This window comes from Prionailurus viverrinus, chromosome A3, assembly GCF_022837055.1.
Source record: "Prionailurus viverrinus isolate Anna chromosome A3, UM_Priviv_1.0, whole genome shotgun sequence".
NCBI lineage: Eukaryota > Metazoa > Chordata > Mammalia > Carnivora > Felidae > Prionailurus > Prionailurus viverrinus.
Window position 1 is genome coordinate 61,067,244 of NC_062563.1, and position 23,628 is coordinate 61,090,871.

The 23,628-nt window shown below is 39.2% G+C and overlaps 2 protein-coding genes across 7 annotated transcripts; both read right to left on the reverse strand.

Annotated features, from left to right (window-relative positions):
- Nucleotides 1-106: 106 nt before the first annotated feature.
- LIPT1 (lipoyltransferase 1) lies at nucleotides 107-22,942 on the reverse strand. 4 transcript variants are annotated; one of them, XM_047852600.1, is made up of 5 exons: nucleotides 22,876-22,942; nucleotides 22,003-22,071; nucleotides 5,133-5,505; nucleotides 2,336-2,880; nucleotides 107-1,245 (listed from the first exon to the last, which is right to left on the reverse strand). In XM_047852600.1, the coding sequence occupies exon 5, from the start codon at nucleotides 1,242-1,244 to the stop codon at nucleotides 123-125; it is 1,122 nt and encodes a 373-aa protein (XP_047708556.1). In that variant the 5' UTR covers nucleotide 1,245; nucleotides 2,336-2,880; nucleotides 5,133-5,505; nucleotides 22,003-22,071; nucleotides 22,876-22,942; the 3' UTR covers nucleotides 107-122. The 4 variants fall into 4 exon arrangements, with proteins under 4 accessions (XP_047708556.1, XP_047708558.1, XP_047708557.1 ...); XM_047852602.1 differs by lacking the exon at nucleotides 5,133-5,505 and having other exon boundaries at nucleotides 22,876-22,910; XM_047852601.1 differs by lacking the exons at nucleotides 22,003-22,071; nucleotides 22,876-22,942 and having other exon boundaries at nucleotides 2,336-2,579; nucleotides 2,815-2,880; nucleotides 5,133-5,479.
- Nucleotides 6,956-22,986, reverse strand: CA3H2orf15 (chromosome A3 C2orf15 homolog). Of its 3 annotated transcripts, XM_047852607.1 has the most exons (4): nucleotides 22,876-22,948; nucleotides 22,003-22,071; nucleotides 19,693-19,832; nucleotides 6,956-8,095 (listed from the first exon to the last, which is right to left on the reverse strand). In XM_047852607.1, the coding sequence occupies exon 4, from the start codon at nucleotides 8,024-8,026 to the stop codon at nucleotides 7,751-7,753; it is 276 nt and encodes a 91-aa protein (XP_047708563.1). In that variant the 5' UTR covers nucleotides 8,027-8,095; nucleotides 19,693-19,832; nucleotides 22,003-22,071; nucleotides 22,876-22,948; the 3' UTR covers nucleotides 6,956-7,750. The 3 variants fall into 3 exon arrangements, with proteins under 3 accessions (XP_047708563.1, XP_047708562.1, XP_047708561.1); XM_047852606.1 differs by lacking the exon at nucleotides 19,693-19,832 and having other exon boundaries at nucleotides 22,003-22,164; nucleotides 22,876-22,986; XM_047852605.1 differs by lacking the exon at nucleotides 19,693-19,832 and having other exon boundaries at nucleotides 22,876-22,945.
- Between the last annotated feature and the right edge of the window lie 642 nt (nucleotides 22,987-23,628).

Genomic DNA, 23,628 nt, shown 5'->3' on the forward strand with positions numbered 1-23,628 from the left:
ACTTGATCTCAGGGTTGTGAATTCAAGCCCCATGTTGGGTGTAGAGATTACTTTAAAAAAAAAAAAGACATACAAAGTAAACATTTTATTATCATTAAAACCATTAAGAAATTTATTTGGAATCACATTATTCCCTTAATTTTTTCACAGAGAATATTCCATTTACTGTGTAGTTCATCATCTTTAGGACATGTTTTATGTAATATACTTGTTAGCATAGTAGTTTCAATTGGGCAAAACTTACTGCCAATAAAACCTGCTTTTAATTTGTCACATATTTCCAGTGGCAACCAATGATCAGGTGCTTCAATATTACAGATTTCAATTCTTCCATTCTTTATGTCTATGACTATTTTAATTTCCAAATATGACTGTCCATATAATACATTAAAGGAAGTGTTTATACTAAACTTTGGAGTTTTGCCATATATCCACTCCCAGGTCTGTAGTTCTTTGGCTTTATTATTTATTCCAGGAAACAGTGTCTCATCCGTTGGGTTTATTAGGTTAATATGATTATCAATTTGATGGTAAGCAGCATATTCTGCAGCAATAGCATTCATCAGTACTTCACAGGTCAGAGTGGGATCTTTTTCCAAAAGATTTTTTACTACGGAAGGTATGCTAGCAGTGGCATTGCTCTTGATCCCTTGGTAAGGGCTCTTCAGCAAAGATGACAAGAAGGTCCTATTGGTACTACATAATAAAGTGCAATGGTGATAAGCAGTAGTCCGGCCAATCTTAGAAGCTGTTCCTGAGATTTTAAACTGTCCATCAAGTAAAAGGTCACATCTTTTGGTGGCCTGCACATCCAGCTGGGGTTGGATAGCATTCAGAGCTCTCACAACTAATTTTAAATTCTCCATCCTATTGTACTTTTTTTTGGTTGTAAAAAAAGTCAGATTGATATTACCCATATCATGATAGACTGTTCCTCCTCCACTTCTTCTCCGAGCCAGTTTTATACCTTCTTCTCTCATCAGATTCAGGTTGCATTCCTGCCAAGGATTCTGATGTCTACCTATTACAACAGAGGGAGAATTTCTCCAAAGGAAAAGAACCGGCTTGCCCTCTAGATTCACATGGTCATGGATCCAGTCTTCTACAGCCAGATTTTGATAAACATCATTAGAAATCGATTGTAAAATAAGCCCACTTTTTACTGTGTTTTTAAAGCCAGCTGTTGGGACCTTGAGGTTACAAAGTAACTGGAAGCAATTCTTCATTGAAAATGGGATCAGCATGCTTTTAAAAATGGAAGAGAAACAAGTTAATTGAGAAAAAGAAAATTTAATTGCATTTTCTAGCTCTTGATTCTCGGTTATTTAATCAAAATTTTTCTAATGTATCAGTTGCTTTGCTTGCCTTTTAGCTTTATTGTTAGTCTTTAACAACTCTACAACAGAGTACTCAAAGGAAATAAATGAAGACAAACCTGAAGAAGAGTTTCAATGTCTGATGGAATGTGCCTTGTGGAAACCACCTTCCCAACTTCTGGGCTCTGGAGAGATCCTGTTAAAGCCAGGATATCCTCTTTCTCCTAGAGGAGGCTTGGATTCATCTGGGACCCGTGAATCTCTTTTTATTCAATGGTTCAGTAACAGATCAGCCTTGAAGGTCTGGTAAAATGTTTCTTTTCTTTTTTAAAAATGTTTGCTTATTTTTGAGATAGAGGGCGAGTGGGGGAGGGGCAGAGAGAAGGAGACACAAGACTCCAAAGCAGGCTCCAGGCTCTGAGCTATCGGTACAGAGACCCAGGCTGGGCTCAAACTCACCAACTGTGCGATCATGACCTGAGCCAAAGTCGGAGAAGCCGACTGAGCCACCCAGGCCTCCCTAAGATGTTTCTTTACATTTTATAGTTTTCTCCCAGACAACAACCTTATTTCCATATTCTAGGGGGACGCTTTGATACCACCATTTTGCATTACAAACAGGCTTTTCAACACTGAACAGAAAGCAAAAGATAACAATTCCATCTATCCTCCTATGTAGGCCCAGCTCCTTCAAAACACCTGTTATTTTGCCACATCTTTGACAGTACATAACTGACCCAGAGTCTCACGACGGTCGCATGTTTTATTTCGCTTTCTTGGCTCTCTGTGGGAACGCACACACCTGGCACCCAAACGTTTTAGTTTTTTACCCTCCTGCGTTGGGGATAAGCTGTTCCTAACCGTGGAGTTAGGTCGTCCCAAGCGGTGAGCGAAAACCACGGCGTGTACAGCACCGGCCTCGGCGGCCTGGCCTCAGAGTCCCAGGTGTCCACCCACCACTCACACCCAAAGTGCCGCCCGCCCCAGCGCCCCCGAACCGCACTTACAGCTTAGCTCACCTGCTTCTTCCAGTCGCGCGCACGGCGCACGCCGGTTCCTACAGGAGAAGGACGCGTGCGAGGACCTACGGCCCGTCAGGCTGCGCGCGCGGCCAGCCCCGCCCACTGCCCACTGGGCCAGAGGAAGGCTGGGCGGCGGAAGCGCCGAGAGGAGGCGGGGCCACGCCGGGAGCCCTTCCTTCTCATTGTTTGGTGTCTGGCTGTGGGTGGCCGAGGGGCTCTCGACAGAGTCGACCAGCTGGCGCTGAACCAGATTAGAGATGGGGATACGTTCAATGGAAAGTCATAGCGCCCGCAGTTCAGATGGAGTTCCCCACGTGACAGCGCAGAGCTAATGGTCACCCAGGGCGAAGGTAGGACAGGGCGGCTGTGTCAGGTTGGAGGGGGCATTCGCAGAGCGAGGCCAGAGGGAGGACGCCGGGAAGCCAGAGCAGTCAGGTCGCATGCCAGGCCAGGCCAGAGCACCAGCAGATGCCTACCGAATGTGCAGTCATTGTTCCAGGTCTTTCCGTATCTCCTCACAGTCCAAAGAGCACATAATTCCACTTGGAAGGCGAGAAAACGAAAATCAGTTTTAAAAGACAAATTGCATTTAAAGGAATAAACGCTGGTATTCCCAATACAGAGATGGAAACTGCAGGGAAGGAGTGGGTCAGAAAATTCACACTTAGGCTAATGAATGTTACCTATCTGCGGTGACCCTAAGTGCAGTTGGCAAGAAAATTCTTGTGGCTCAGCCAGATGGGCAATTCCTCCGGCAAGCCAAAGTTTCATTTAACTATTGCTGCATAATAACTGACTCAAACATCAGTGGCTTAACACGATTTTTTATTTCTAACATTTATACGGTTTCACCAGAGCTTTATTCATCCAGGGTTGGCTGAACTGGGAGGTCCAGGATGGTCTTATTCACACCCTGGCAACTGGTGTTTACTGGCTGCTGGGGCACCTCAATTTACGCCTAGCCTTGGAAGAGACACTTCAGCCACCTTATGTTAGCCAAAGCAACAACAAAGTCAGGCCAGAGATAAGGGATGGAGCAATGGGCCTCACCTCTTCATAAGAGGAGCCCAAAGAATTTGTGGTCTTTTTCAATCTTCCACAGAAATGAAAATTTTCAGTTAGAATAGAAACTGCCTAGGCCTGCATCTTGGAATAAGCAGCATCCAGGGTTCACAATTTGGTGATGCTTCACAGGGCTCCATAAAAAGCTACAATTTTTTTAAAAAGCTACAATAAAGACAAATGGCTCATTTATCATTGCCCTTTTGGTTGAAGTTCCTCTTTCTTGTATTATGCAGATGGAATGGATTTTGTTCAGTTAGTCCCTCTAGGAATTTTATTAAAAATAGACACACAATACTGTTTCCCTTTGCTTATATTACATCCTTCCTAAATTTCATTTCTCTCAAATCTGAGATGATAATTTTTTCCCCTTTATTTCCTACTGAGGTGGTTGTGTCCTTTGGTTATTCTTAACCCTTCTCCTACTTCACCTCCACTGGAACCTTCTTCCACTGACACCCAAACATGAACTCTGCTTCATCATAACAATCCTCCAGTGACCCCACTTCTTTTTCCACCTTTCATCCTGTCTACTTCCCTTTAAAAGAGCAGAGCTTCAAGGACTTGCTACATATCCAGTTGCTTACTTCCCATTCATAATCAACTTCCAATATTTCTTCTGTCCCCATTCTGTCAAAAGTGCTTTTGAGTGGGGGGTGGGGGGTGGTGAAATGGGTCAGGGTGGTCAAAGGTGTAAACTTCCAGTTATAAGTAAGTCCTGGGGATCTAATGTACAGCATGGTGTCTATAGTTAACAATTTGTATTAATGTGTTTACAAGGTGCTGAGAGTAGATCTTAAAATTTTTCATCACAAGAAAAAAATTTGATGGATGTTATTGTGTTGTTTTGTGGTATATACATATATAAAATCATTATGTTGTACACCTAAAACTAACCCAATGTCATATGCCAATTATATTTCTATTAAAAAATAGAAATAAAGAATAAATAAATCTCTTTAAATCATTAAAAATGTATTCAGGGCTGATGAAGAATGAGGTCAGCTACTTATTTTCAAATGGTTGTGGGGAGACGGAAGGCCTTTGTACTAGCAACTTTTCTGTAAATTTGAGATTGTTTCAAAATAAAAGGAAAATAATATATGTTAGGTGTCTGACACTGTAATAAAGACTGTTAGTGCCCCCATGCATTCTCCAGCTGCTGTGAGTGTAGGAGCTGTTGTGTCCAGAGACACGTTAGTGATTCATGCTACCTCCCTGCTCCTCCAGCCTCCCCCTTGGGCTTTGTGGTAGCAATCAAGGTCTGACTAGTATGGGGCACAATAGTGCCACCCTTTGCCTCAAAATGGGTAATGGAACAGCTGTACAGTCATATCCTTCCAAAGCATCCTGTGGATCAGTTCAAGAATTTATCTGAGCCCTCATCCTCAGCTGACTCCTATTTCCCTGTCTTGCTTCCTTCACTCCCTTATATGCTTTTTCTAAAGAGCACACTCTCAAAAATCACATGCATCTGAATTCCTGTCTCAGGCAGTTTCTAGGGAATCCCAACTAAGAGATCACACACTAGCTCAATAAGTGAAAGCTTTTATTATTAGCATCCATGACAACATCATTAGATGCAATACATAATAGGTTTAGACACCTTATTTTATGGATATGTTGAATTTAAAGTCTCCTAAACATCCTTATTTCTGCTGAACTACGTTTTTTTTTTTTTTATGGGAAGTTTACTATCTTATTAGAAGTGGCAGAACTGAAAAGTACTCACTTTAGGATTCCACTTGTAGAATTCTCCCAAAACACCTAAGTGAGGTTGTTATCCTTATTAAGCTTGTTCCATTTTACCTCTTCCAGGAAGTCTTTGTGGATTTCCCTTGTCAAGTGTGCTGCTAAAACTATGGCTTAGGTTGGATTTGAGGATTCCAGTTTTTTGGTATCTTAGCAGCAGTGGTTCTCAATGAGGGTGATTAATGTTAGCATTTTTATTGTCTCAGTGACTTGACATATTTGACATCATGCAATGATGAGGCATCATGCACAATGAAAAATCATCCCACATTCAGCATCACCATGACTATCAAATATCCTGTTGGACATTCATGGAGATGAAAAACAAGGCTGTAAATATCTGAGCCAAGCCCCTGTTAAAAAAAAAAAAAGTGATTTGGCTAAGGTCATTGTGACATTTCACGTTGCTAGATCCAATTCTTGTCTAGCCTTGCAGTTGACTACCTCCACCTTAATGACTACTGTGGGCAATCTTGACATTACCTTGTCTTGGTTTTCCACCATCCTCAATGCCAGTTCCTCAGTTCCTTTGCTAGTTCCCTTGTGCTGACTAGCTCCTAAATGTTGGAGTTCTCAGGACTTTAGCTCACATTATACATTCACCTTAAGCAATTTCATTCATTCCCAAGGCTTTAAATGCCATTTCTGTGTACAACTTCAAAAGTTGTATTTTTAGTTTCATACATATAAATGACTACTTGCCTTGGAAGCTGGGTTATGTCCCCAAACCATGCTCCTGAGCTTTTCCCTAAGGAACCTCCATGCATGTAGTCTCTTTGGCTAGAAATCGTTTCTTTTTCCCCCACTTTCAAACCATCACTCTTTCCTGCTAAACTTCATTTGGACTTTAACCCTTCTCAAGATTTCAACCATCACCATCATGTTACTTAGACAACCATGTCACTGCAAAAGCTATGAAAACTTCCTAGTTCCAACAATTAAAAATCAAGTTTATGTGTTAAGTCTCCTGTCTTTCTGAACATTTTACTTTTTCTTCATGGTACATCATAATATGCATCTTATAGAATTACTGTCTGATACTCTATCTTCCCTGGTAGACAGTAAGCACTATGAAGATGGTGGCTATTTTACTCACTACTATATCCCCACCAAGAAACATAATGCCAAGTTAGGTGAACAAATGAATGACTTATGTTTTTTTCCTCTCCCAAAGAATTATGTTCTGTAAATGATAAAAAGCAGTGTCTTATTGGCTTATGTCCAATTCAACAATTTTATTTAACTCTAGGATCAATATTCCCTACAATACATTTGTATTTTTCTGATTTATAAAATAGTTTACCCTGAAAGAAGATGGTTTTTCATCTTTGTTTTTATGAATATTAAGGAAATTTCTCACAATTAGCCATTAGAGATAGCCAGTAAATTTTAAAGTACAGGAAAATGTTCAAAACATACATACATATGTAATATAAATAGTTACAAGGTCACTATATGTCAACACAAAATGGTTTTACTTTCATCTAACAATACTTGGGACAATACTGCTGTCTCAAACTACTAGACATTTCTATAAGAATGGCAAACTGATGCATATAAAACAAGAATTTTTTTTTATCAATATATTAGGTTTATTTATTTATTTATTTTTTCAATATATGAAGTTTATTGTCAAATTGGTTTCCATACAACACCCAGTGCTCATCCCAAAAGGTGCCCTCCTCAATACCCACCACCCATCCTCCACTCCCTCCCACCCCCCATCAACCCTCAGTTTGTTCTCAGTTTTTAAGAGTCTCTTATGCTTTGGCTCTCTTCCACTCTAACCTCTTTTTTTTTCCTTCCCCTCCCCCATGGGTTTCTGTTAAGTTTCTCAGGATCCACATAAGAGTGAAAACATATGGTATCTGTCTTTCTCTGTATGGCTTATTTCACTTAGCATCACACTCTCCAGTTCCATCCAAAAACAAGAATTTTTTAACACAAGACTATTTTTCTTACATTAAATATTGGTGGTATAAAATGGTAGTATCTATAAGATAAACCATTAGACTTGGAAATAACTATTTTGTAACTCTGAAATGAATTCAATGTGGGGAAAAATAGTTTTAAAAGGATGATTTAAAATGTGAAATGCTTCTCAAGATATGTACTGAGATATTTACTGGTCTTTTGCAGGGTTTATGTGAAGTGATCTTTTACAGAACAGAAATGCAAAACTGCAGTAAGATAAAGTACCCTAAAGCAAAATCCCAAACTTGAAATATTAAAAAATTGGTACACTAGAAATAGTATGAAATACAGATGTCAAATTGTTCAGGCACTGTTTTTTGATCACTTGTTAAGCATTATAATTAAAATGTTTTAGTACCATTTAAATACTGTTAATCAAAAATTCTGATTTTTGACAAGGATAGAATACCAGAGAATTTTGCTTTGAATTTTGAAAAGCTTTTCCCCCTAAAACAACTGTTTTGAATATGTATCAAAAAAGTGCAGTCTAAGGTGATTCATAAATAGTGAAAAATAAGCAATCATCATCCTTCATTTTGTTAGGTTTTCCTAATAAGGTTAAGTTCTCATTCAACATGCTCTCTTAGTCAAAAGCAATTTCTTTGGCAGAATGTACAAATAACTTCATTCCACATCTGTCATTTCTATTCCATCATTTTCTTTAACATATACTACAGAACCCAAGGTTTTCTCTGAAAGAGATCCTGTGCCAATCTCTTTACTTCTTGTAAAGTTTTCTTGGCTTGTGTTTTCTAATCTTATTTTCTTGATGTTTTGAAATAACTGAGTCACTGGTTCCAACTTGCTTTTCTCAGTCCCTTGCATTAAATGATCGTCCACTTTTGAATCCACACGCATAGCAGATACCCGAGTAGCAGATTTACTAAGGGAAAATCCCATTGGGAGAGCTGAATAATATAGTTGGCAGGTATCTCTGTAAGCAGTGGAAATGTTTCTTCAACTTGATTGCTTGGAAAGAAATGATAACAGGTGAATACAGTGGTAATTTCAACTAACCTCATGGCAGTGCTTGTTTTCATGAAACATCATGGTGGTGACTCCAAAAATATAAAGTAAAATTGCCTTGGGGTGCCTGGGTGGTTCAGTTGGTTGAGTGTCCAACTTCAGCTCAGGTCATGATATCATGGCTCGTGAGTTCAAGCCCCCCCCCTCCTCCCCCAGTCAGTCTGTATCCTGACAGCTCAGAGCCTGGAGCCTGCTTCAAATTCTGTGTCTCCCTCTCCCTTTGCCCCTCCCCCGCTTGCTTGTGTGTGTGTGTGTGTGTGTGTGTGTGTGTGTGTGTGTGCGCGTGCGCGCGCGCGCACACGCGCGCGCACTCTCGCTCTCAAAATAAATATTAAAAAAAAATTTAAAAGTAAAATTGCCTTCCACTTCTCAATGTTTACATTTTCTTTGTAGGAGGATTTGCAGTTCTACAGGATCTGTGAAAGTCTTTTTAAAAAGGAATTTATCAGATTTTGTGCTTTATCACCTTTCAGAAATAAGGGAGCTTCTCTACTTAGTCCTTTACATCATTTTTCCTATCAAAAATTGTTAAAAAATTATTAATGGATTAAAGAAATAATAACTGAAGTCCAAACACTCTGCTAGGTATTCTGCCAAAAATACAGATGCCCAAACAACTGTAAACATTTACCTATGAAGCAAACAGAATTAATGGGGGACGCCTGGATGGCCCAGTGGATTAAGTGTCTGGCTCTTGATCTCTTAGGTCATGATCTCACTGTTTGTGAGATCAAGCCCCACATCGGGCTCTGTAGCTGACAGCATGGAGATTGGGATTCTCTCTCTCCACCCCTTCCCTGCTCATGCTCACACTGTCTCTTTGTCTCTCAAAATAAATAAACTTAAAAAGGAATTGAAGGGAGAAATAGTTCTATAATAATAGTTGAAGATTCCAATATTCCACTCTCAATAATGGATAGAACAACTAGATAGAAATAAGAAAATAGAGGACTTAGTAAGGAAATAGAGCACTTAAACAACAAACCAACTAGATTTTTTAATTTTAATTTTTTTTAATGTTCATTTTTGAGAGAGAGAGATAGAGCATGAGTGGGGGAGGGGCAGAGAGAGAGAGGGAGACACATAATCTGAAGCAGGCTCCAGGCTCTGAGCTGTCAGCACAGAGCCCAACATGGGGCTAGAATTCACAAGCTATGAGATCATGACCTGGGCTGAAGTCACTCAACTGACTGAGTCACCGAAGTGCCGCTAATTTTAATTTTTTTTTTAAATTAAAAAAAAATTTTTTTTAACGTTTATTTTTGAGACAGAGAGAGACACAGCATGAATGGTGGAGGGGCAGAGAGAGAGGGAGACACAGAATCGGAAGCAAGCTCCAGGCTCTGAGCCATCAGCCCAGAGCCCGACGCGGGGCTCGAACCCGTGGACCGCGAGATCGTGACCTGAGCCGAAGTCGGACGCTCAACCTACTGAGCCACCCAGGCGCCCCATTAATATTTTATTTAAGTAGGCTTCATGTCCAGCATGGAGCCCAGTGGGACCTGAACTCACGACCCTGAGATCAAGACCTCAGCTGAAATCAAGAGTCAAGACACTTAACCAACTGGGCCACTCAGGTGTCCCTAAACCAACTACATTTAACAAACATTTACAGAACACTCTACCCATCAACAGCATATACTTTTTTCTCCAGTACACTTGTGACATTTTCCGGGATAGACCACATGTTAGACCACAAATTGAGTCTCAACCGATTTTAAAAGGTCGATATCATATAAGGCATCTTCTCTGACCACAACAGAATGAAGTTGAAATCAATAACAGAAAACAGGAAAATTCATGAATTTGTGGAAATGAACACACTTTTTTTTTTTTGAGAGCATGAGTAGGGAAAGGGCAGAGTAAGAGGGAGAGAGAGTAAGCAGGCTCCATACCCAGTGCGGTAGCTCAACCTCGCTACTGTGAGATCATGACCTGAGCCGAAATCAAGAGTTGGATGCTCAACCTATTGAGCCACCCAGGCATCCTGAAATTAACACACTCTTAAACAACCAATGGATCAATAAAATCACAATGGAAATTAGAAAACACTTAGAGATGAACTTAAATTTACAGCATATCAAAACTTACTGGATACAGCTAAATCGGTGCTACGGTGGAAATTTATAACTATTAACACATTAAAAAAACAAGAAAGATCTTAAATCATCAACCTAATTTTATAACATAAAGAACTAGAAAAAGAAGAAAAACTAAACTTACAGACAGCAAAAAGAAGAAAATAATAAAGATAGAAATAAAATAATAAAATAAATAATAAAACAGAAAATAGAAAAACAACAGAAAAAGCAATGAAACCAAAAGTAGTTCTTTGAAAAGATAAACAAGATTGACACAATTTCTTAGATGGATTAAGAAGTAAAGATGACTCAAATTATTAAAATCAGAAATGACAGCAGGACATTACTACTGATTCTACTGAAATAAAAAGGAATATAAGAGAGTGCTCTATTTTATATGTCAACAAATTGGATATTCTAGCTGAAATGGACAAGTTCCTAAAAACAGAAAACCTACCAAGACTAAATCATGAAGAAACAACATCTGAATAGTCATCAAAATTCTCTTGACAAACAAAAGCCCCGGACCAGATGGCTTCACTGGTGAATCCTACCAGACACATGAAGAAGAACTAATACCAATCTTTGTCAAACTTTTCTAAAAATTGAAAAGGAGAGAACCCCTTATGTTACCATGAGTCCAGCATTACCCTGATATAAAAGCCAGGCCAAGACACTGTAAGAAAACAAGCAAACAAACAAAAACCCCACAACAACCTGTAGACCAATATTCCTAAGGAACATTAATACAAAAATTCGCAACAAAGTACTAGCAAACCAAATTCAGCAGGATATTAAAAGGATTACACATCCTGATCAAGTGGGTTTATTCCTGGAATGCAAGAAAGGTTCAATATATAAAAATTGATCAATGTAATATATCACATTACAGAGTGAAGGAAAAGAACCACCAATCAACTCAATGAAGCAGAAAAACATTTGACAAAATTCAACAAACTTTCATGATGAAACAGACAAACTAGGAAAAGATGGAAAATACCTCAACAAAATAAAAGCCATATGTGAAAACCCACAGCAAACATCATAATCAGAGAAAGCTTTTCCTTAAGATCAGGAATAAGGCAAGAATGCCCACTTTCACAACTTCTATTCAAGTTCTAGCCAGAGCAAAAAGAAACAAAAGGCATACAAATTGGAAAGGGAGAAGTAAAATTATCTCTATTCACAGATAATATGATCTTATATGTAGAAAATTCTAAAGATGGCACACACACATACACACAAAACTGTTGGAACAAATGAATTCAGCAAAGTGGCATGATACAGTCAACACAGAAAAGTCAGCTGCATTTCTATATACTAACAATGAATAATCTGAAAAGGAAATTAAGAAAATATCCATTTACATTAGCATAAATGGAACAATAAGATACTTAGGAATTAACTTCACCAAGGTGAAAGACTTGTATGATGAAAAATACAAAACACTGCTGAAAGAAATTAAAGAAGACATAAATAAAACACATCCCATGTTCACAGATTAGAAGACCTAATATTATTAAGATGTTCATATTACTCAAAGTGATCTACACATCCAAAGCAATCCTTATCAACATCCCAGTGACATATTTTGCAGAAATAGAAAAATCCATCCAAAAATTCATATAGAATCTCGAATAACCAAAATAATCTTGAAAAAGAATAAAGCTGGAAGGCTTACATTTCTTGATTTCAAAACTCAATAGAAGGCTACAGTAATCAAAATAATGTGGTACTGGCCTAAAAACAAAAACAGACGTACAGACCAATGTAACAGAGTCCAGAAATAAACCCTCACATATATGGTCAAATGATTTTTTTTAAGTTTATTTATTTATTTTGAAAGAGAATGTGCATGCAAATGGGGGAGGGATGGGGTGGGCAGAGAGAATCCCAAGCAGGCTTTGCACTGGGGCTTGATCTCCGGAAGGGTGAAATCATGACCTGAGCCAAGATCAAGAGTTGGATTCTTAACCAACTGAGCCACCCAGGCGCCCCAGCTCAAGTGATTTTTGATAAGGGTGCTTAGATCATTTCATGGAGAAAAGGACAGTTTTTTCAACAAAAGGTGCTGGGGAAATTGGATATCCACCCGCAAAAAAAAAAAAAAAAAAAAAAAAAAAAAAAGTGGAACCCTTACCTAACACCATATGCAAAAATTAACTCAGAATGTATCAAAGACCTAAATATAAGATCTAAAACTATAAAACACCTAGAAGAAAACGTAAGGCAAACGCTTTGCCATGGATTTGGAAGTAATTTCTTGATTATGATGCCAAAGGCATAGGCAACAAAAGAAAACAGACAACTTGGTCTTCATGAAAATTAAAAAAAAATTGTGTGTCAAAAGGCACTATCCAGAGTAAAAAGGCAACAGAAAAAATGGGAGAAAATATTTGTAAATCATATATCTGGTAAGTGACCAGTAGAATATACAGTGAACTCCTAAAATTCAACAACAAAAACCCAATTAAAAAATGGACAGAGGACAGAATTAGATATTTCCTCAAAGAAGATATATGAATGTCTAATAAGCACATGAAAAGATGTTCAGCATCACTAATAATTACAGAAATGCAAATCACAACAGTGAGACACTGCTTTGCACTCATTAGGACAGCTATTACAAAGAGAGAGAGAGAGAGAGAGAGAGAGAGAGAGAGAGAGAGAGAGAGAAAGAAAGAAAGAAAGAAAGAAAGAAAGAAAGAAAAAGAAAGAAAAAAGAAAACAAGTGTTGGCAAAGGTATGGAGAAATTGGAACCCTTATGTACTGTTGGTGGAAATGGAACAGCTGCTGTGGAAAATAATTTGGCAGTTCCCCCCAAAAGCTAAAATTACCATATGATCCAGCAAACCAACTTCTGGGTATAGACCCAAAAGAATTGAAATCAGGGTCTCAAATAGTTGTACACCCATGTTCATAGTAGCCTTATTCGCAACAGCTAAAACATGGAAACAGTTCAAGTGTCCATTGATGGATAAGCAACATGTAATGCATATATATACAATAGAATATTATTTAATATTATAAAGGAAGAAATCCTGTAATATGCTACATGATGGACATTATGCTCAGTGAAATAAATTGGTCACAAATCGGTCACAATCGTCCACTGTATGATTCTTCTTGTGTAGTACTTAGAATACTCAAAATCAGAGAGAAAGAATGGTGGTTTTTGTTTAATGGGTATAGAATTTCAGTTTACAAGATGAAAATAATTCTGGAGAGGGATGGTGGTAATGGTTGCACAACATTATGAATGTATTTAATACACTGAACTGTACACACTAAATTGGTTAAGATGTTAAGTTATATGTATATCTTACCATAATATAAAAAAATGAAAAAAAAAAAGAGTCCAATAAAGATACAGTACTTTTCAGTACAGATGCCCAATCTGTCAAGAGAGATGAACATGCAACATGAAGGAAGGGCCCAGAGAGGTTCTGAAAGGAGGGGAGCCTAGGTCAGGGTTGGGCTTTGAAAGATGGGCAGGAACTTGAAAGGCAGAATTGACCAGGTTGGAAGAAGGGACCAGCTTCCTGGCACAAGGAAGACAGTGAGGACTTCTGAAGTTTTGTCTAGTGCTTGTTAGAGAACAGTGATTGACCGACCAAAGTGCTTAAGCAGCAATGTGAGATCTGAAACAGACTCCAAGTTGTGAATGAGAGCACTTTGCCACTTTTTGGAATATTGTCCTTCTTTTCCTCCCTCCCTCCCTCCCTCCCTCCCTCCCTCTCCTCCCTCTCCCTCTTTCTTTTTCTCTCTCTTTCTTTATTTCTGAGAGGGAGATAGAGAATCCCAGGCAGGCTCTGTGCTTTCAGTGCAGAGCCGAATGCTGGGCTGGAACTCACCAACTACGAGATCACGACCTGAGCCGAAATCAAGAGTTGGATGCTTAACCGACTGGGCCAGGAATGTGTCCAGGCACCCCAACAATGTATTATTTCTTTAATATTTAGGCACTGTGGTATCTGAGTTTAGAATTCCATCCCTATCAAGCTGTAATCATTTTATTGACAAAAGATCTCTAATGATATCATCTTGAAACCTTAATCCATATGTGTGATTGAATATCAGTATTTACAACAGAACAAAGTCCTGGGCCTGTTGCAGTATCCTAAACATACTAGTTACTCAAATACTGTTAATATGAAAATTAGGAAATGACTTTCTAGGAATCAGAGATAATTTAGCTAAAGTTTGAAAAGATCTCTGTTGATATTCTAAAATGTTAGGTCTCCCTGTTTCTTAGATCTGGAAACTGAAATGAATATTTTTTCTCATCAAACACATATATAATACTATCTTCAAATTAATAAAATTGAATTTATTCTATTCTTTGGTCTGTCCTCTTTGATTATTTAAAAAGGAAGTACTCTGGGCATAAGACACGAATAAATGCTTTTCTAAAGAAGACACCCAGATGGCAAACAGGCACATGAAAAGATGCTCAACATCGCTCCTCATCAGGGAAATACAAATCAAAACCACACTCAGATACCACCTCACGCCAGTCAGAGTGGCTAAAATGAACAAATCAGGAGACCACAGACTCTGGAGAGATGTAGAGAAACGGGAACCCTCTTGCACTGTTGGTGGGAATGCAAACTGGTGCAGCTGCTCTGGAAAACAGTGTGGAGGTTCCTCAAAAAATTAAAAATAGATCTACCCCTATGACCCAGCAAAAGCACTGCTAGGAATTTACCCAAGGGATACAGGAGTGCTGATGCATAGGGGCACTTACCCCAATGTTTGTAGCAGCATTTTCAACAATAGCCAAATTATGGAAAGAGCCTCAATGTCCATCAACTGATGAATGGATAAAGAAGATGTGGTTTATATATACAATGGAATACTACTTGGCAGTGAGAAAGAATGAAATCTGGCCATTTGCAGCAACATGGATTGAACTGGAAGGCATTATGCTGAATGAAATAAGTCAGGCAGAGAAAGACAGATACCATATGTTTTCACTCATATCTGGATCCTGAGAAACTTAACAGAAGACAAGGGGGGAGTAGAAGGGGGAGAAAAAAAAGTTACAGAGAGGGAAGGAGGCAAACCATAAGAGCCTCTTAAATATTGAGAACAAACTGAGGGTTGATGGGGGTGGGGGAGAGGGGAAAGTGGGTGATGGGCATTGAGGAGGGCACCTTTTGGGATGAACACTGGGTGTTGTATGGAAACCAATTTGACAATAAATTATATTTAATATAAAAAAATAAAAAGGAAGTACTCTTGTCAAAAATGTTTAACTTGAACCTAATCTTGAGGACACAATCAGATAAACCCAAACTGAGAGATATTATATAAAAAAAAAATAGCCTCTAGTCAAAAATGTCAATGTTTGAAAGACACAGGGAAACTGAAGAATTGTTCCAGATTAAAAGAGACTAAAGAAACATGATTTCCAAATGCAGTTAATGATCCTTTAGTTGTGGGGGAGGGAAATGTACTATAAAGGCCATTTCTTGGACCACTGGAAAATTTGAATATTGATGGTTTATTAGATAATAATATTGTATTAACGTTAAATGCCCCAAATGTAGTACCTACTATGGTTATATAAGTGAATGTCCTTATTCTTAGGAGATACATGCTGAAATTGGGGTAAAGGATCTTTCCACAACTTGTTTTCAAATATTCCAGCAATAGATACAAAGAGAAAGTAAAATATGAAAAATGTTAACAACTGTTGAGTCTAGGTGGAAAGGGTTAAAAAAATTGTTTACTGTATCATTCTTGTTAAATTTCTGTATGTTTAAAACTTTTTCAAACTACAAAGTTAAAAAAACTTAAGAAGAATATACAGTTGACCCTTGAACAACACAGGTTTGAACTGCATACGTCCACTTATGTGTGAATATTTTGTCTTTTCTTTTCTTTTTTTTTTAAATTAATGTTTATTTATTTTTGAGAGAGAGAGAGAGTACGCAAGCAGGGAGGGGCAGAGAGAGAGAGGGGAAGACACAGAATCTGAAGCAGGCTCCAGGCTCCAAGCTGTCAGCACAGAGCCCAATGCAGAGCTTGAACTGCACAAGCCATGAGATCATGACCTGAGCTGAAGTCAAACACTTAACCCACTGAGCCTCCCAGGCACCCCTGTGAATATTTTTTCAATACATACAGTATGGTACTGTAAATGTACTTCCTCTTATGATCTTCTTAACATTTTCTTTTCTCTAGTTTACTTCTCATAAGAATACAGTATATAATACATATATAAAATATGTGCTAATTATTTATATTATTGGTAAGGATTCCAGTCAACAGTAGGCCATTAGATTTTCAACCACATGGGCAGGGGAGGTTGGCACCCCTTAACCCTGCATTATTCAAGAGTCAACTATAGTAACAAAACTCTGTGAAACATTATACTGCATATGAAATCAACAATGGTAAGATAATGGTAACATATAGATTCTCAACAAGCACATTAAATTTCAGTTTAATAGCAAAACTGAGGAAGAACCAAATGCAATAGGGTATACTTGGCCCTCTGAGTGTCACCTTCAGTTGTCTGAAATCTTGAGGACATAAAGAAAGAACAAGTATATTTGGGACCTCTTTGGCCTGGCATTCAGATAGCCATTCAAGAAAAATTTTTTTAATGGTTATTTATTTTGAGAGAGCAAGCATGAGCAGGGGAGAGACAGAGAGAGGGGGTCAGAGGATCTGAAGCAGGCTCCGTGCTGACAGCAGCAAGCGTGATGTGAGGCTCAAACCCGCACACCATGAGATCATGACCTGAGCCTAAGTCAGACACTCAAGTAAGAAACTAAATAAATTTGACATATACACACCACAGAGAGACTTGCCTTACCAGACATTAAGATATGCTACAAAGTCAAAATAAAAAAATAGTCTAGTACAGGGGCGCCTGGGTGGCGCAGTCGGTTAAGCGTCCGACTTCAGCCAGGTCACGATCTCGCGGTCCGTGAGTTCGAGCCCCGCGCCGGGCTCTGGGCTGATGGCTCAGAGCCTGGAGCCTGTTTCCGATTCTGTGTCTCCCTCTCTCTCTGACCCTCCCCCGTTCATGCTATGTCTCTCTCTGTCCCAAAAATAAATAAACGTTGAAAAAAAAAATAGTCTAGTACAGGCGCAGGAACAAATAAAGGACCAATGAAACATGACAGAGTTCTAATTTGGACCTAGTTGTGTGTAGGCACTTCATACATGGTAAAGGTGGCACCATACAACAGACTAAGTTTAGACAGAACAGACTAAGTTTAGTAGTATAGTACTGTCAATACTGGCTCACTATGTAGATGCAAATAAAGTAGGATCCCTATCTTATATATAAAAGTGAACTCCAAATGCAGTAAAGACCTAAATGTGAATTGCAGAACTATAAACACAGTTTTTAAAATGTAGGACAATATTTGTTACCTTGGGTGGAGAAAGAGTTCTTGAATAAAAACTAACAAGCTTAAACAGGAAGAAAACGGATGGATCTGAATACTCATAATTAAGAACTTCAATAAAGAAACTATAAACAGTTAAAAAGATGAAAATTGGAAGATGTGCTGTACAAAGCGGACAAGGAATTTACAGCTAGAGTATAACTACAAATCAACAAGAAAATGGGAAACCCAATAGAAAAGTGGGCAAAGGATATAATGTGTAATTCACAGATTGGGGAATCCCAAATAGATAACAAGTACATAAAGAGATGTTTGAACTTACTAGGAGTCAGAACAATGCAAGTTTACCACCATCAGAATGACAGACTCTAGGAAGGTAGATAACACGGAGAAGGTAGATAACACGGAGTATTAAGAATACAGGATGACGAGGGGCGCCTGGTTGGTTCAGTTGGCTGAGCATCTGACTTCAACTCAGGTCATGATCTCACAGTTTGTGAGTCTGAGCCCCGCATCAGGCTGTGCTGACAGCTCAGAGCCTGGAGCCTGCTTCGGATTCTGTGTCTCCCTCTCCCTCTGCCCCTCCCCTGATCAATGTCTGTCTCTCTCTCAAAAATAAATAAACATTAAAAAAAAAAAGAATACAGGATGACAGGAAACCTTGTACATTGCTGGTAGAGTAATTTTTAGCTCCAATTTCATATTCTACATCCAAACCTTCAGTGAATCCTGTTTCTATTTTTACCCTTGCCCAACCCTTCCTATTGTGTATTCTTCAAACTGTATTTGGAATGAGCTTTTTTTTTTTTTTTTTTTTTTTTTTTAAGTAGGCTCAATGCCCAATGTGCAGTTTGAACTCATGACCTTGGGATCAAAAATCCCATGATCTACCGACTGAGTCAGCTAGGCATCCCCTGGAATGAGCCTTTTTAATAAAGTGTTAAAAAAAAATTTTTTTTAATGTTTATTCATTTTAGAGAGACAGTGTGAGTGGGGGAGGGGCAGAGAGAGAGGGAGACACAGAATCCAAAGCAGGCTCCATGATCATGACCTGAGCTGAAGTCGGGACACTTAACCGACTGAGCCACCCAGCACACCCCTGGAATGAGCCTTTAAAAAAAGTTTTTTTTAATGTTTATTTATTTTTGAGAGAGAGAGAGAGAGAGAGAGAGCATGCATGAGTGCGTATGCATGAGTGCACTGCATGAGTGGGGGGAGGGGCAGAGAGGGAGGGAGACACAGAATCTGAAGCAGGCTCCAAGCTGTCAGCATAGGGTCTAACGTGGGGCTTGAACTCATGAACCACAAGATCATGGCCCAGCCAAAGTCAGACACTCAACCAACTGAGCCACCCAGGTGCCCCTGGAATGAGCCTTTTAAAACATAAGCCAGATCTCATCAATACTCTGCTCACCACTCTGCTCTAGGTACTTTCCATGTCAGAGTAAAAGCCAAATTCTCGACATTTTGAGTCTCCAGCTGTGGTAAGGAGAATAATGGCCCTTAAAGATATTCACATCCTAATTCCCAGAACCTGTGAATGTCACATGGCAAGGGGAAATTAAGGTTGCAGATGGAATTAAGGTTCCCAGCCAAATGACCTTGAGGTAGGGAGTTTATCCTGGACTCACTGGTCATTACCACTGTAACCACAAGGGTCTTCACAAGTGAAAGAGGGGAGGAATGTCACTATTAGAATGATGCAATGTGGGAAGGACCTGACTGGCCATTGCTGGCTTTGAAGCTAGAAGGAGACCACAAGCCAAACAAAGTGGGCAGCCTGTGGAGGCTGGATTCTTAGATTCTCCCCAAGAACCCCCAACAGGAATACAGCTCTGCTGACACCTTGATTTTAGTCTAGTGAGATCCATTTTGGACTCCTGACCTCCAGAGCTGTAAGATAATAAATTTGTGTTGCTTACATAACCACTAAGTTTGTGGTAAATTGTTACAGCAGCAATTGGAGACTAATACAACCAGCTAACATTCTCAAATTCCTCTCTCACTCTGCCCCATGATCTTATTGCTATTCCTCAAGAATATGCTATGCCAAACCCTCTTCTGCTTTAAGTTTCATGCATTTACAGTTACCTCAGCCTGAAGCAATTATTGTGCAAAGCACTTCTGTTGGGGATGATTACTAACATGGGGTCTGAGGCTATCAATAGCTAGCTGACTTTGAGCCCTGAGGGAGTTAACAGGGACCAGATTTATCTTCATGTCTTCAACATCTAAAAAAAAAAAGACAACACATGATACAGTGGTTTTTAAATAACAGACAATAGGCAGTGCATCCCTAAGAGATCCCTAAGAGAAAGGAAATAAATGCTCACTGCCTGGAAATTTCAGGCTTCAGCACAAAGAGGGGGAACCCAAACTGTGTCTGGTTATTTCAGTGAGTTGAGGAGATAGGAGTTCAGAGTCTGCAGAGACCAGGGTCACTAGAATTTGTGGAGAGAGGAGAGAGGTACAGTGAGAGAAAGAGCTCCAGAGATCTGCAGAGAATTCCCCACAATTCTTTGGCTGAGTACTGATCAGGAAACACATGTGCAAGAAAACTACTGAAGCCTGGGAAAGAACCACCAAAAAGTAGAAGGCCAAAAAGTCCATAGATCTTACACAGGGCCAAAAATGCAGATCCCACCAGCCTGAGTATAAAGAACTCCTAACACAGGGGACATTATACAGAGTCCTCAGAAAGGTATTGGCTTAGCAATGGGGCCAAATTAGCCCTGAGAGTATTTTGGACCTAACAAAGCTTAAAAGCAAGCCTCTAAAGCAGTGCTGTCTGACAGAACTTTCCTCAATGATTGAAATATTCTATATCTATTGTCCATTATACTAGCCACTAGCCACATGTGGCTTTTGGAGTTTGAAATGTACATAGTACAAATGAGGAACTGAATTTTAAGTTCTACCTAATTTTATTAATATAAATCCAAAATGCCACATGTAGCTAGCTAATGGTTACTGGTTTTTTTTTTTATGCTTATTTATTTATTTTTAATTTATTTTTAATTTTTTTTTAACGTTTATTTATTTTTGAGACAGAGAGAGACAGAGCATGAACGGGGGAGGGGCAGAGAGAGAGGGAGACGCAGAATCTGAAACAGGCTCCAGGCTCTGAGCGGTCAGCACAGAGCCCGACGCGGGGCTCGAACTCACTGACCGTGAGATCATGACCTGAGCCGAAGTCGGACGCTTAACCGACCAAGCCACCAAGGCGCCCCAGTGTTTATTTATTTTTGAGAGAGAGAGCATGGACTGGGGAGGGGCAGACACACACACACACACACACACAGAATCTCAAGCAAGCTCCAGGCTCTGAGCTGTCAGCACAGAGCCCGACATGGGGTTTGAACTCACGAACTGTGAGATCATGACCTGAGTTGAAGTTGGATGCTCAACGAACTGAGCCACCCAGGTGCCCCTAATGGTTACTGGTTTTTTTTTTTTCAATGTTTATTTATTTTTGAGACAGAGAGAGACAGAGCATGAACGGGGGAGGGTCAGAGAGAGAGGGAGATACAGAAACCAAAATAGGCTCCAGGCTCCGACCTATCAGCACAGAGCCCGACATGGGGCTTGAACTCACAGACCGTGAGATCATGACCTGAGCTGAAGTCGGACGCTCAACCAACTGAGGCACCCAGGTGCCCCAATGGTTACTGTTTTTAACAGTGCAGCTCTAAAGAGTCAAACTGTTTCCAAGTAACATTACTGCATTTCAGAACGCAGCCTAAATATATTTAAAGAAAAACAAAACCAAAAACCTCCAGCACCCAACAATGTAAAATCTGCAGTGTCTGTTAGCCAAAAAAATTAACCAGGCATGAAAACAAGCAGAAAAATATGACCCATAAACAGGAGGAAAAAAAATCAGTTAATAAAAACAAACCCAGAAATGACAGAGGTGATGGAATTAGTTCTCAAGGACTTTAAAAGCCATTTAAAATATATTCCATATTTTCAAGAAGGTAAAGCAAATCATAAGCACGATGAGGTTAGAAATGGAAGATATTAAAAAAGAATTAAAATTCCAGGGATGAAAAATATAATTCTGACATAAAAAATATGGTGGATGGGATTAACACTGCCAAAGGAAAGTGACCTTGAAGATATATCAAAAGATGTATCGAAATGAACACAGCATCAGTTAGTTGTGGGACAACATCAAGAACCCAAACATATGTTTAATTGGAGTCCCCCATTTTTTTAGGGTATCAAGGAGGTACAGGAAAAAAAGGCAAAACAGATTTTTTCGTAGTGAAGCTGTGAAATGATGGAGAAGCTAAGGGAACAGAAAACCCAGACCTTAGAATTACCCAGGAGTACCTGTCACAAGTGAGAAAGCATATGTACTATATAAAAGGATTAGTTGGGGCAGAATGGAGCACTTACCACTCTTTGGATTTCCATAGAGGAAAGAAAATGTTCACTTTCTTGGATTGGGGGACAAAGTCAACAGTCCTTGATAGGAAAAGAAAGGAAAATCTTCATGCTCTGGTTTGGCCTTAAAATGTCCTTTTCCTTACATTCTTCCCAAAGAATCTTCAGAAACATCTAGGTGGTGTACACAAATGCTTAAGGTTTTCTTATTTTTTCCCTAAGGGAAGTACTTTCCTAACTTCCGTATTAATAAGCCCCTCATTCCAAGTCTTCAACTCAGACTTTCGAGGTTCATACATTTTCCCCTCTTTTCAATAATGCTAGATAATGAGAACGCTTTATTCACCATAATCTTAGTATCTGAAAAGGAAATGAGATTATACATTGTTCTCCCTAAAATAACTTTTTAGGATGGTCTTTGAGAGTTCATGCTTTTTTTTTTTTAATTTTTTTTATTAAAAATTTTTTTTTAAGTAAGCTCTATGCCCAATGTGGAGCTTGAACTCATGACTCCTAAAGGAAGAGTCCCATGCTGTACCTACTGAGCTAGCCAGGTGCCCCAGTTCATGCTTCTTTGTAAATTATTTTTATCAGTTAGGTAATATTACACTTTAATACCTCTTGGGACCTCTGACTTTGTCTAAAATAACAAGGATTCTGAACTTAATTTTTTAGTGTATAGCTATACTTACAAAGTATATGCTAGCTGAAAATAAATGCTACAAAATATGAGAAGATGTAATGGCACAAACAGGTGAAGAAATCAGAACAGAAATGGGGAAAACATGTCACATATTTAAACGTACTTCTACGAAGTAATTTGTTCTAACATAAAATGTGTTTATGGATGCCAATAATATATGGGTGGGGGGAATGAGTACTCACCTGGCAAAAACAGGAATTGTCTCTTCAAATGTGAAATTACTTTTGAAATACACAGGCGAAAACTTGATCATCAGAGAACAGCCCTAAAAACCTAGTTACCTATTTAATCTGTAGGAAAAGGCAGGGAGATACAGCCATTAGAGTTCTGAAGTTTTTTGGGTTATTTAAGACAAGTTATTTAATATTAAGAAATGTTAAAAAGATAGTATTTTTTTTCAAGCCGGGCTCCAAAACTTTGGCAGAGTAATGCAACCCTTATTCTTTTTCACTAAAAAGCCCTTTTTCCACTTTTAGGTAACGTGGCTAATTTTAACATAGTTGGATGGCCAAAAATATTACACCTGGTTAAGTTACAGTGTTCCAAGACTCAAGGCCCCTACTTGGGAGAACACAAATTTAAATGGTTTTACACAGGAAAATAATCGACACAACATTAAATATCAAGTGAGGTAGTATACCCTTTACTTTTTTGGTTAACGATCTGGTGGTTTTTCTGGAAAGGGGTTTTAGAGAACTGACATGTGGGGAAGGAATACCGGTCAGGAATCAGCGCCTGCCACTTCCCGATTCAACCATGACTGAATTGTGCAGGGCTGACCGGGTCGTGGGTCCGCTGGCTCCCGAGGCTGCAGGCTGCCGGTGCTCACCCGAGCAGAACTGCTCTCTCCCGAGAGGCTGCAGCAGCAGAACCCCACCGGGGAGACTCCCCGAAAACCGGCCCCTGGCTGCGGCAGGAGAGCTAACCAACCTCCC